This window comes from Trachinotus anak, unplaced genomic scaffold, assembly GCF_046630095.1.
Source record: "Trachinotus anak isolate AG129_WGS33_773 ecotype Australia unplaced genomic scaffold, CSIRO_AGI_Tana_v1 ptg000011l, whole genome shotgun sequence".
Taxonomy (NCBI): domain Eukaryota; kingdom Metazoa; phylum Chordata; class Actinopteri; order Carangiformes; family Carangidae; genus Trachinotus; species Trachinotus anak.
Window position 1 is genome coordinate 23537904 of NW_027273862.1, and position 14304 is coordinate 23552207.

Here is a 14304-nt window from a genome sequence, read left to right on the forward strand (position 1 = left end):
AGGCAGACAGACTGATGCAGCTCCTCAATCATAAGGCCCTAATCAACAATGGTTTTAAGTGCCCCTTTGTTTTACATTCAATTATACACAAATGATTCGTGCCAAGTGGAAACGTTTAAATACTAATGTTGCGTTAATGTTGAGTGAAAGAGGGAAAACCTCTTTGAATTCTTGAAAAGCTAATAGTGGTGGTCATGAGTGCACACATTCCTCTGTACACCTCCTACTTTTTAAAAAGAGTTTTACTTAGTTGGATTGTCAATACAGAAGAAGAGCCATGTCAATTTTTCCTCTCTATAGCTGTGTAACAAACATCAAATACTGATGAACATTTAGAATAGTAGTCAACAGTCAATTTATAAATAATAGTTACGCTTTCATTATACCCTCAGAAAGCGATTGTATGGTCAATATTGTACTGTCTCATCAAACTTGATGTGACATCAGTGTCATGAAAAGCTAAAGCAGTCCAAGGTGGCGACAATCCTTTTTGATGGAGCGTTCAATAATTCCACTTCAGTATAAAAGGCTGAGTTGCAGACACATCTTGTGTGTTGCCTTCGTGCACTTTTCTTTGCAAAGCTTTTCAGTCTAACACTTTTTTTGTCTAATGCGCATTCATAACTGGGATGACATTTTGGTTTTGTCAGGAGTGAATAATGACAAGTGACACAAATCACAATATATTCACATTCCAATAAGTTAAATGAAACATTAAAAACTGTTTTTGAATTTAGTATTTATATATAATATATATATAATATATATAACAAAAAAATATTTTCAAATTCTTACTGGCATGATAGGAAACCTAGACAATTTCTCCTTTTGAAAAGGAAGCAGAAGGTCAGACTGGCAATAAGATAAATGATTTTACATACAAATTTAAAAAAGTGCTTTAACATATGCAGACATGCATATGTAGATTTGAATACAGACCAGTTCTGTTGGTTAAGTGGCACATCAACCTACATTTACTGCGTACATGTCATCATTTTTACCACATAGTCGGTAATACAAGATTGGCAACTGTAGGTCAGGCCTCTTACTAGACAGTAAAAGCATCAATGTTTTGAGTTGGTACATAGATGGAGGTCTTTTATTTTGAAATGCCCTGAGCGGATGTTGATTCGGAAACGCTGCAGTTGTGGCTTCCTCGAAACTAGCTGCATGGCTAAACATCTCAGATAATACATTGTCAAACTTTGCCTCGTAGAGCGGGAGAAAATATATTTACAGTTAAAGTTAAACCTCTCAAGCAGCTATGTCGTGACTCCGGTGTCGGCAGTTACTGAGCTCAACGGTTAACGTTTTAATATCTTCGCATCACTTATCACAGGAGTCTGGGCTGAGCAGGATGCTAGCATGTGTCGTTAGCAAACCACTGCAGGAAATTAGTTCGTTTAGCTAGCTTAGACAGCCAGTCAAGTGTTATTATGAGGCTTAATTTTGCCTCTTTATGTTCATACTTGATTTAAATAATCTCCTCGCAATGGACACCGAAGCAATAGTGATCCGTATAAAGACGCCTTTAGGGGACATGGACTCGTCTGTCGACTGTCCATCTCTTCTGAACTTCAATGACTTGCTGGTGAGTCTTCAAGATGCTACAGAGCCAGCTAACTGTACCCCTTTATTCCACTCCATGTTACAGGTTTTCACCTAAAAACAGCTGTACAGTGAAATGCATACAGTTTGAATTTGACAGTTTCTGTTTTCTGACAGAACCAAACCAAAGTATACAACCCTGAAGTTAGTTTTACAACACTGTGACCCAACTTTAAGCGTTAATATTTGTGAATGTAATTAGGTCTGTGTTTCTTCCTTAACCGTAACCAGCTCTCTGCATCAGTCTACTATTTTAAGCTCTGTATGTATGTCATTGTCCCTGTTTTAAATCACTCTACCAAACATTTCAGGTCGCAATCAGAGATGTCATGCCTGAAGCCACTGTCACGGCCTTTGAATGTAAGTGTCATTTTGAAGTTTCTATTGCTTTGCTGCTGAAACTTGTTATTCAAACACAGCATTCAATTTGGAGAATGACAAGGCGTGTAATACATCACCGTACTCTTATAGCTCCTCAGTAGAGCTGAAATGATTAGTTGATTGGTCAATTAGTCAATTGAAAGAAAAATAATCAAATATTTTTGTAATCCATTAATCATCTTATTCTCAATCATCATTTTTCAAGCAGAAGTAATAAAATAATGACAAATATTCTCTGGTCTCTGCTTTGGATTTTGAACAGTTGATTGAGACTCCAGATAGTTGTGACATCTTTTTACTGCTCTTAACATTTCACAGATTGAACAATTCAATTAGTTTGGACTACAAAACCTTAATCCTATAATTTACTACATTAATATCAACTGCTGAAATCAAGTTACTGAAAAAAACTCTCCCTACTACTCTATGGAAGCCCTTAAAGTATTAACTGTTTAGGCATACAGAACTGTGTGAAAGGTTTAGCCACGAAATGCAAAGTGAGGATACCTTCAAAAGTAATGACTTGAATAGTTTTTATTTATCAATTAACTTCATACAAAGTGTAGTAAACAGAAAAAAGTAAATCAAATTAATATTTTCTGTCTTTAAAACAGCATCAGTTTTCCTATTTGCACACAGTTTTTCCAGGCACTTGGCAGGTAGATTGTTCCAAGCATCTTAGAGAAGTTACACCAGTTCTTCTGTGGTTTTAGGCTGTCTCAGTGTCTTCTTTCTCTTCATGTAGTCCTAGACTGACCTAATGATGTTGAGGTCAGGGCTCTGTGGATCCCAGACCATCAACTGCAGGACTCCTTGTTCTTCTTGTTGCTGAAGATTGTTCTTTATGACTCTGGCTGTCTGTTTAGGCTAATTGTCAAGCTGCAGAATTGTCTGAAACTTTTATGCAATACTGTACAGTATATGCCTACTGTATGTAGAGGAATCGATTGCATCCTTGTCATCAGTGCTTATCACATTAATATTACTGATTTTTTTCAGATTGCTGTAAATCCTCATATACAAGATGAAGCTATTTTGTTATTTTTCTCTTTATTCAGGTGAAAATGCCCTATAGTTTCCTGTGCAGATAAAATAGTTTTTAAGCAGCATTAATGCTAAGTAGCATGTAGTAATGCTTATATAATTGTTATTTAATCAAGTTGGTGGATAAAATAGGTGAGGATACAATAGTTTGTGTTTGGTTTTAGGATAATTAATGATATCCTGGCAAAAGTAACAGTCTATTTTGTTTGTTCTCGTTTCAAGGCAGAAAAACAATGCTTATTAATAGCAAAAGTATTAGCGCCTTTCTTTGTAAATTTTCTTACATTACATGCAATGTTATGCATGTCTTCACAGTTATTGGCAAATGAAAGTCATTTCATATTTAGATGTATTTCTGCTTTCCTCTCATTTTGTTTCTCATTGTTAATATGTACAGTTTCAGAATAAGTGACTTAGAATGACTTTGTTTTGAAGGTTTTCATAATATGCATTTAGTCTGAAGTATGACTCCTTGAGTAATGACACAAAAGTCTCTTTAATTTTGTGTTACGTTTTGGGGTAACTGTGAAAACTGGCTATACCACAAGTCCTGGATGCTAATCTTATTTCATATCCCTAAATGAATCCAGGTTTATATTAGAAAAATATTCCTCTTTGAGTGTTGCCTATGGTGTTGATAGCTGTTATTATTTCGTTAAAATCCAAGTTTTAAAATGCTTCTGTGTTTTTAGATGAAGATGAGGTGGGAGACAGAATCACTGTAAGAAGTGATGAAGAACTCAAGGCCATGTTGTCATATGTAAGTATATAAATAAATAGACTAATTTGTTTTGTTTGTTTGTTTTTGTTTTTTTTTCATCATGTCACACATCCATCCTACAAATTTTTGGTTACATTTTTATGTTGTAACAGATTTCATGGGGGTTAAATTCATTAGCATGTAGCTCTGACGAAGACTTTAACATTAAGGTCAGACCTCACTGTTGCCATTTCTGTCTACAGTATGTTGCATTCACTGCATGTCTGTACATCTTTAAAAAGAGAGCACTCCCTGTGTTATTCATTCTGTTTTCTCACATTTTTGGCTGGAATGCAACAGTGGGGCCAGCCCTTTAATCGCAAATGTCCATGACTGACGGACGTGACTGATTGACTGAGTTAGTGAGTGATCATAGTTCCACCATTGGTTAGCCGAATGCCAGGTGACTGAGTTGGAGTATTCCCATTGGCCATTGCTCTTTGAAAATGAATTGGCGCAGCTTGGAAATGTAGTCCTTATGGGCTGCATTTCACTCACTATATCAAACTTGTCCCATTGTCTGATAACAGAAAGAAAAAACATGTAAATGAGAACAGCTTTACTGGAAATTCACCTTTATTAAAATACAGTATAGAGTATGTAGGAAAGGAGCAAACAGGTAAAGGGCTAAAACTGGCTGACATTAGGCAGAATGCAAATAGGACCTGATGTTAGTTTTTTTAAAGCGGTTCTACACAGTTGTCAGCTACATCATCATTTTCACACATTGACCATATGCACCATACTAGGTTTTGACCTAGTCATGTTTTTTGTTTAAGGGTTTTTTGTGCAGCTGTTCAAATCCAAATTAAGGGTTTAAGTGAGTGTTGTATATTGTAGAGCTTGTGAAGTGCTCTGAAACGGGTCTATTTAGGGTATATGAATAAAATAAAGTAACCAGGACCTTCTTTTGCTTTTCCTGTATTTGTGTTTTGCTTTGTGCAGCACAATTAAAGAAACTCTCACCTTGCAAAAATCTTAGAGATAGCCACCTTAAAACTTTGGCACATCAAACTTTCAACAAAACAAACACTTGCTATAACATCTAGGAGGCACAGGTAGAACAAAATCTGAATCTGATGACTATATAGGACTGACACATTTTGACTTCTTGCTTCCACCTCTACATTGACATTGTATTTATCTGCAATTCAGAAACTTAGAAAGTATTTTGAAACAATTAAACCTCATCTATTTGTATTTAACCTTTGGTAAAAAAAACAGCAACTCACACACTACCACACACACACACTTCCATTACCCATTCAGCTCCCCAACCTAGTGCAGTACAATTTCATATTCCACCATACTTACTGTTCATGCCACGGACAGTAAGAATAATGGCATGTAATGGGTTTCTCTACGAGGTACACTGAAAGCTAAATGAACTGTCAATTTTTATTATTTATTATTCAGTACTTAAAGTTTTGCCTCATTAAAGAGCGGCCCCCCTGGGCTGCAGAATTGTTCAAAATCTACTTTCATCTGTGGATGTCTTTTACCCCCCATCAGCTCACAATGATGCTGCTAGAGCCATAGGCACAATTTACACTCCTTGTTTTTTGTCCATTTTTATCATGCATTCACTTGTGGTTGCTTTTTAATCATTAAGTAGCATAGGGTAGCGGGGTGATTAAGCAAAAGTAGACAGCTGTCTTGCCGAAGAGCATTGTGAAACAGGGATGGCAAAAGCATTGACCTCAGCCAGCTTCATTATTCACAAATCATGCTGAAATGTTCTGAGGTTCTGTGGTGATTTTGCCTTGTTGTGCTGTCGGTCTTGTCTGACTTGGAGTAGTTTTATCACAGCACAGCACTGATCTACCAATAAGATTTTTTTGGTAATACCAACATTATTTTGTTTCTTGTATGTTAAAATATCATAATATTCATTTAACAAACACATTTGGGAGTAAAATACTGCTACAGTAGATTATATGGTGCAGTACTTTTGTTCCATTCTTTCAGGGAATATGTTAATGCATAAATGAAGGCAGTGTAAAAAAAAAAAAAAGAAAACACAATGGTACTTTTATCGTAATATTAGTTTGATATGTTGTATACCTGTGCCTTTTTAAGTAGAAGAGAAACAACTGCAATACAACCATTAACAACTATAATTGGAGCCATCAGTATCATTGGCAGCCAAATTTTGTATGATACATCATACAATTTTATATTAAAATATTGGTGAACTTTATCCCATTAATTAGTACCTATATGCACATTTATTTTGCAGAACAGACAAACATAAATGTACATTGATATTTAGTTTTTTAATGTATAATAGCAGCTTATTATTCCAACACTAGTTTATTCAGATGATGATTACCAGCATACTAATTTATGACCCTGACCTCACTCTATCCAACACAAATATTTAGTATCCACAACACTGCACTGCTTCGTCTACAGATTTCAAAAGCCATTTCTGCAAGGATTTTTTTGGCAAACAAATCTAGAAGCCCTGTAATGGTTTTCTACTTCTCACGGGACGGCCAAGTGTACGAAAAGCTGCTGATAACCTGGAAAATACAGGGCTCCCTAAAATATATATTACACTAGCAGAGTACTTTAAATGTCTTATGCAAGGGCTATGCACTTCAGCAGTCATTTGCATTTGTATTCAGAGGATTTTTTTTTCTTGTTGTGGTTGTTTGCTGCGTTTGCCATTTGGCCTCCATAGAGACCCCAGTGGATTTTGCTTTAGCTTTATTAATTCCAGGTGAGCAGACAGCCATTATGTGAAATTAATAGGAATTAAGGGAAACCAGCATGTTAGGTGAAAGGTGGAATTATTCATTAGAGTCTCTCATGGTTGCTTTGCGTATGCACATGTTTGTATATCTGTGATAATTAGTTAAAATATTAGGTATAACCACACTTTTAAATATGCTTTCACTACAAAAATTGTTTTTTTTTTTTTCATTCAAGATTCCCGCTTTAACATTGCCTAACGAAAAATCCTCCTCATTGCTGAGTAAAATTAATGCTCAAATTCAGCACTTAATTAACATCAGTCTGCAGAGGGCATTTATTGTGAAAAGTACCCCCCCACACACACACACACTGAGAACATTGATTGCTACATGTTCCTGTGAGACCCACTGGTCTTCGAGGCATCTCTAATCATTGTTCGACACCTTGAAAGACAGACGCCCCTGTTCAAAGTTAAAGACTGGCCTGTGTCAGGAGCTAAAAAAAACATGTGACCTCATCCATTCCTCGCTCAGCTCCCCCTGGAGGTAGTGGCTCTAATTCTACCATTCTTACTCCCATTTCCCCTTAGTCTGCTAATGATGATGAGGCCCACTCTCTGCTCTTGCTCTCCCACTTGTCCCTTAAGGCTGAGTGATGGTATTTGGGATCGGACACTGTTTAGTTATTGGCCAACAATGGAGAATGTCTTTTGATAACACACCTACTACAGATTAGGTGGTAATTGCAGCCTTAATCAATAAACTAGCTGAGCGGAAAATTAAAGGTACATGAAGCCTGCCCCCCACCCCCCAATACACACTACATGTTTTTTGGTATCAGGTCCATTGTTCAGATGTGGCCTAGTGAGAACGCTGGAGGGCGAAAGCAGAGGGCTTGGAGCGAGGAGGGATCTGACAGTGATAAATAGGCCTTTTAATAACAGCTGTGCCACTTGGGGAGCCATTCTGATCCATTCCCATCCAAGCCAGTCCCATCGTCCTCCCTCCCTCCCCCACCATGAGAGAGCAAATTTACATATCACCGTGATGACTTGGTAGTTCATACTAATTTGTAAAGGAAACACAATGAACACATGTATGTGCAGAGTGCATAAAGACATACATCTCTAAAAGTGTCTAACTGTGGCTAGGGTATGGTCTTGATGTTCATTTTTGTTGGGTTGAAGTCTCAAAAAGGAGGGGACAAAACCACACACGCATAGTCACACAAACACTAAATCTCACACACACACACGCTCACAGTTTAACAGATGGTTTGGTTAACTGAAACATCAATTATTGCATTGCCTTGGCAAGCATCTGAGAGGCTCCAGAGTGTGTGTGCACGTGTTAGTCCTGTAGGATATGAGTGTTTGGTGAGCTGTTGACCTGGAGGAGAAAAGGGTTAATGCTACACTCCTTCAGAACAAGCCCACAGGGCATTGGTCCTCATCGGCAACAGACTTCAGCACAGCATGCCACCATTTTTGGGAGCGCTGTGGATTAATTCTGACGTCATTTAGATAAACATTTTTGTGTGTGAGTGTAGAGCACAGTCAAACTAAAAAATTACCAAGGCTTTGTTTCATCTGTTTTACGTTGTTAAGTTGGATTGTTTTTTTATTCTGTTAATATTCTGGTTCAGATTTCATCCTTTGTTTGTGAAACAGAGTTCTAGTATGTGTCAAACTACTACTTGTTCTCAACTGTTACTACACACCGTATGATTTTCTTTTCCCCTTTAGTACTGCAACACAATGAACGAACAACGCATGAATGGACTGCTGCCCGACCCTCTCCAGATTTTTCCAAGAGGTACAGAGTGACATGTTACAGTTTATCATGGATTGGAAATGCTGAAAGGCTCAATACATCTTTGCAATTAATGTGCTGACAATTAATCACAAACAGAGTTTAAATATATAAAAATATTCACACTTTCCCAGTCGGAAACTATTACACTGAAATTTGGGTTTGTGCTGTGTTCAAACAATAAGAAAATGGGAACATTTGGTGGCTAGAAATAACAATGCAGCCTCTGGACAACATTAAAATTCAGTGGCTCATTCTGTTATTGCGATGACTGTCATTTATAAATCTACATTTCTTTTGCTCCAAGGACATTGAAACTGCAAGCTTGTATTCAGACTAAGTCTTGCCCAGCTATCTGGCATTGTGTAGTTTCTTCTTAAGTTTGTTTTCACTGTGAGTTCTTTTTCAATATATACCTTTTCTATATCTTCATATAATTTTCTCACCTGTCATACAGACCCCAAGGTCAAAGTGATGAAATATTTCACTGTCTCTATTGCTTTTACTCTTCTTTTTGTCTGACTGTCTTTCTTTTCCCTCTCTCTGTCTTTGTAGCTCCTTCTCTCTTCTCTAACTCTGTGATTCTGTTTTTCCTTCCTACCTACCACCAGCTGTCTCAAGAGCCCAACATCTCAATCACTCTTGTCTACAACTAATTTCAGAGTAACCCTCATTTCATTTCATCTTTTTTTCTTTATAAAGGACTGATTCCTTTTCAGCACATTTGTAAATGGTCCAGTGATGTGTTCTACAATCTAGTCAATTACTGTTTCAGCCGGCAAGACTCCAGGGATCCGGAACATACATGGCCTGAAGGTACGTATCTCAATAATTGTTTCAGCTGCCTTACACAGAGAATGAGGGAAGGGGAGGGAGGGAAGTTGAGGCAAATGGATTGGTAACGCTGTGTTCCACTTATTGAAATGTCAATTGAAGTCAAGGCTCTCCTTTTCTTTCACTCATTCTCTTGCTTCCCTTGTCTATGTTTATGCATGGCAATGGCTGGTTGTGGCTAAAGCAGGGCTCATCTCTCACCTTCTCTATCTCTCTGTATTCTTGTTTCTTATGCTGGGGTAGTCATTTAAGAGCAAGGTGTTGAGACCCCCCCTCCAGAGTATTATGATCCTCTCATTCCATGATAGGAAGAACATCAGTTTTGGTTAGACGAAAGAGTCAGGCAGTAAGAAGATGTTATTGTTCAACCATGAAATTATCATTACAAGCCCCCCTCTCCCATTTACAAATGGCCTTCCACAGACCTTCCGATTTTATGCTGGGCATATGTTGCTATTGAAACTCATTGCTAATTATCATGGGTTAAATGACTTGACACCTCCTCCATCTCTCCAGATGATCCATATTATATCCATCTCCATTTCAGTAATAAAATTACCCCACCCCTGCCAGAATACTGAAAGTGCTTTATTTAATGTATCCTCTGAGGAGCTTTGGTAACAACTACTGAACTGTGTCAGTGTTTTTTTAAGGTCAAGGGTCTGTTTTGAGAAGATGATATTTTCCTAAAAACCTTTAGTCCTTTGGTAATCTTTCCCCTCTTTTCTCCCTTTTTAATATAAAAGTAATTGGCTAAGGAGAGTCTTGTGCACTGTTTAAATTAGGTCTTCCTGGGCACTAATTAAAGAGAGAATCCCTGTGCTTTAGTAGACCCAACACACCGGCCTTTAGACCTCAATTAAATGAGTTATTTTTAGTATCGCCTTTACATGGTCTTGTCTCTCCTTTTGTGTTCGATATCTGGGTTTAGTAGAGAGGTCTTTGGAGTAAACATAGATGCAGATGAATAGATGTAAAGAACAATGTCCCTAGTGAGGCATGTCATTATTAATGTCTTTGCCCATGTTTGTTTCGTGTATGTCACTTCCTCTAATGTTAAGGCATATTGCTGTACTTTCATGCAAATATATTTTTTCCTCTCCTCTCCTCTCCTCTCCTCTCCTCTCCTCTCCTCTCCTCTCCTCTCTGCTGTCTGTCATCCTTTCCCCTCCTCTGTGTGGACACCTCTTTCTTCCTTGCCTGCCTCACTTCACTCTCTACGAAAGCCAATTAACCTCATGGCTGAACTGAGAGTCCATGTTTTTTTCTTGCACATTAGGGGGTCTGACCATATGTCTGTCTATCTGCTTGTCTGTCTTTTGGCCTTGACCACTAAGTATGTGTCTGTGTGTATTTGTGTGTGTGAATGTGTGTGTCCTTTCATATTTGTGTCTATGTGTTTGCACACCTTCAGGTTAATACAAGACCTAACCCAGCCAATGACTGCACTCATGCAGTCCCAGACTCCATGGCCAACAACAGGTGAGCTTGCTGGGGCTTGAGGAGCATGTTACACTGCCTGGAATAAACTTCAGTTGATTTGTTGTTAGATGGGTAGAAAGATGTCTGTGATACTTGGGTCAATGAAACTGTGATGTGTCCCTTCCTGCAGCTTAAAAAAATCATCCGCTGAGCTGAAGAGGATCTTGACAAATGGGCAGGTGAGCCTGTGTTTTGGTTTAAGTAGAATTTGATCATTGCTATCTCACTGCCCCTGCTCTCACACCTAGTTTCCACTCACCAGAGCACATTCTCACTGTGGGTTGGCTCCTGTATTGATTTCTTTTGATGCCAACTGTGGGTATGTTATAAAGAGTGTAAATCTGGTTATTGGTTCTTCACTGTACCACACTGGGAGCAGGGGGTCTGTGGGTTGCTAGGATCAAGCCTGCTACCGCCATGTCTCTCTCTCTCGTTTATAAAAACACACACACACTCTGTCTCTCTTGCACTCTCTCTCCCACACACACACACACACACACACACACAGACACACACACACACACAGTGGCTAGTGTGTCAGGGAGACAATTAAGCCAGCAGCCTCTCAGGTTTCTGCTGTAACACAGTGAACTAATAGAGCTGTTCTCTCCCTTCTCCTTCTCCCTTCATCCATCTCCTCTCTTTGTCTTTACCTGGGTCCTCTTGCCATGTTATCAAATCAGTTGAGGTGAATTGGAACAAAGATATGTAAATATACGTGTGGCACTCGGCATGATTTTTTTTTTTTTCAATTACAGTATTAATGGAAGAGATTCAGAGTACTTCAGAAATTCTCATGCTAAAACTTGAAAACCAAGACCAACACAACATAATTATTTGTGAAAATAAGTTCATGAAATAAATGTATAGTGTCTTTGCAGTTTAATTATGAAATATTCCACACTTACGTGAGGATAAGGAAGATACTTAGTCTTTATATTCTGTTAATACTTAATTTAAAGTAAAACATATATATAATAATAATAATAATTTTAGATATATTCACAAATTGTAACTACAGGATTATTGGAGTGCACTGTTTAGAGGCATTGCATTGACCTAAAGGAAAATGTTGACTAGTAATTTAAAAATGGGCAAGAGGAAGAAACTTTTGTCAGCTTGGACTGTATTATATCACCTGCCCGTGACACTTTTTTATCAAAGTAGAGTGGAATGACAACAGCAAACAAATTGTTATTAAACTCTACATCAGTCACTGTCCCACTCACCCAAGTACAATGTCCTTTTATAAATTGGACAGCAAATGTTGTATTGATCTCCTCTTCCCCTCCCTCTGTCTCCATGTTGTCTCTCCTTATGTTGCTGAACTTGGAGTGACCTGAATGCTTTTCTTGTTTATAGCCTCCAGTGACCGAATCCCCCCCCCCATGCTCGCTCTCTCTCTCTCTTTCTCACTCTGTAGTTACATGTCTTTCATGTTATAACATCAAGAACAAGGACAATTATTGTATACCTGTGTTTCTTGCTCTGTAGATAAATGCCCAAGATATCAACTATCAAGAGCAGCTTGGCCATGGAAACGGAGGCACAGTTTACAAGTAAGTGTTTGCCTCTATATACAGTGCAAATATGAAGGGTCAGTGTCTCCTGTTTGAGACCGATGAGTATGAGGTTTGGTATTTATTTCTGCTCAGTTTTCTTTTACTAAATTGCACACATCCCTCTGCAGTAGGGTTCTGTGAAGGCTTCTCCATTCTTCACCACCCTCCCTCTGTCCCTTCGTCTGTCTATTTATCTCTGTGTTCGGTGTGACATCTGTCAGGCCGCTTTGTGTCTGTTCCGTCATCTATTTATTCTGGTTTGAAGGTTGCAAATATATGGTATTGATTTGGGGCTGTAAGGTATGACAGCAGTTGACTTAATCGGTCTATAGTGCAGCCTATTACCTGCCACAATAGAAGAGCTCCATCCTCTCTGGCGAGACAAATGTATTACTGTCCTGCTAACATTATGACAAGGTTGGCATTTGTGTTGCTCCTTTTATCTTTCTCTTCCGCACCTTGTGCTTCCTCCTTATGATCAATCCTTAGCTATTGAGCTGTTTTATTGAGATTGAAGTATTGATCACTGCTCAGACTAACCTTGACTTGACAGAGTGGTCTGCCTCACACAGCCACCAGCAAACCCAGTAAATTTCCTATCTAGCAAATCCCCAAGACTTTTTACTGTCAACCCTTTCTTTCCAGCCACATTTTTACTGTTTCATGACTTTGAGGTAGTTTCATTAAGAGTCAGTCTCTCATAGTAGTAGGAAAATAGGATTGCTGAACAGTTTGGCACTAGAAATGGTTACACAGCATTGGGGGAGGCCAATATTGCAGGTGCAACATTTTCTCAGTCAATTTAGCCCAGCAAAAAATCCATATGCTTTGGTGCTGAAATTTCTATGGTTGAAAGGAGAAAGAAAAAAAATAGTATTAAAAATAAGGCTGGGTGTTGACACTGCTTTGGTGTTGCCTGTTATTTTATGTAATGTCCATTTCAATTCAGATATCTTATTTAGGTTTTAATTAATATAAAAAACGTTCATCAATTCATAGATACTTTTTCAGGTCGGAAAAATCAGGACAAACAGAGGAGCCCAGACTTACTTTTCAACAGCTTGAAGATGTAGCCCTTTGAGCATTTTCCTCAACACATGCTGTGTCCCAAATTCATGCTACACACACATTCTCAGCAGGTTTTGCGTATGTAGTGTATTCACATGAAAGTGACAAAACATACTCAAAACAGTCGGTATGCACACTGAATTTTTGGATTAGAATTTACTTTCACTCTGTGGACTTTAATTGACATTTGAATTCTTAAGTGGCAGTTTGATGTCTAGTGGCACACGTTTTGCATCATTTAGAAAGAAAGGAGATTAAATTACATAGACTGATATTTTATTTGTTTTTCTAAATACACAATTACATAATTCAGATTTTCTTTGAATGGCTGCACTTCACATAAATCTTCTCTCTGTCTTTTACTTAGCTTGTGTTATATGAAAAAAAATTCTCAATGTTTTCCCCATAAATTTATTTAAATGTGAGTGTACAACCTATTGTAAACAGTTACTGTAGTCTAGTATAACAGTCTAACACTACCACTAAGTCCGGAATTACGGAATAAAGTCACCACACTTTATTGGCATGGTCCTGACAAAACTGAACATTATAAGGGTAGAGTATATTGCAGGGCTATTGTACAGGGTTCTTTTGATTGTGTAGGGTTTCCTTTTTTCTGGATGCTCAGGGTTTATGTAATCAAACAGAGTGTTTTATTTTCATTTAAATTATTTTTTAGCCTAAAATTAGTTGGTTGAGATCTTAATTGAAAGCAGTTTGCTGTGGGTTTACCGAAATCTTCTAATGACAAAAAAAAAAAAGATGTCATGTGTTTTAGTCGACTAAAACTGGACTAAAATGTTTATGTTATGTTTTCTTTGAGTAAGATGACACTAAGGTGTCCAGAGTTTTGTTGACTTAAATAAAAAAACATAACATTTACTAATTATGACTAAAATTAACATGGACTTTTGATCTCAGGTCCACACCCTATAACTTTTGCTTCCCAGACTACCAAAATAAACAGAAAAGGCACAGATGCTAGTGTTCTCAGCCTCCCTGCCTCTTAAAAACTAAACTGGTCATTAGAGCAAGAAGAAAACTCAAAATTGTG

General features: G+C 37.8%; 1 protein-coding gene across 1 annotated transcript in view; it reads left to right on the forward strand.

Annotated features, from left to right (window-relative positions):
• The first annotated feature begins 1123 nt into the window (after positions 1–1123).
• The window catches only part of map2k5 (mitogen-activated protein kinase kinase 5), a 57212-nt gene continuing 44031 nt past the window's right edge, over positions 1124–14304 (forward strand). The window contains exons 1-8 of the mRNA XM_071489124.1: positions 1124–1591; positions 1920–1968; positions 3726–3793; positions 8238–8307; positions 9080–9120; positions 10553–10620; positions 10751–10799; positions 12115–12179. Of these exons, the coding sequence (XP_071345225.1) occupies positions 1460–1591; positions 1920–1968; positions 3726–3793; positions 8238–8307; positions 9080–9120; positions 10553–10620; positions 10751–10799; positions 12115–12179 (542 nt within the window). The 5' untranslated portion in view covers positions 1124–1459. The remainder of the gene's footprint in view (positions 1592–1919; positions 1969–3725; positions 3794–8237; positions 8308–9079; positions 9121–10552; positions 10621–10750; positions 10800–12114; positions 12180–14304) is intronic.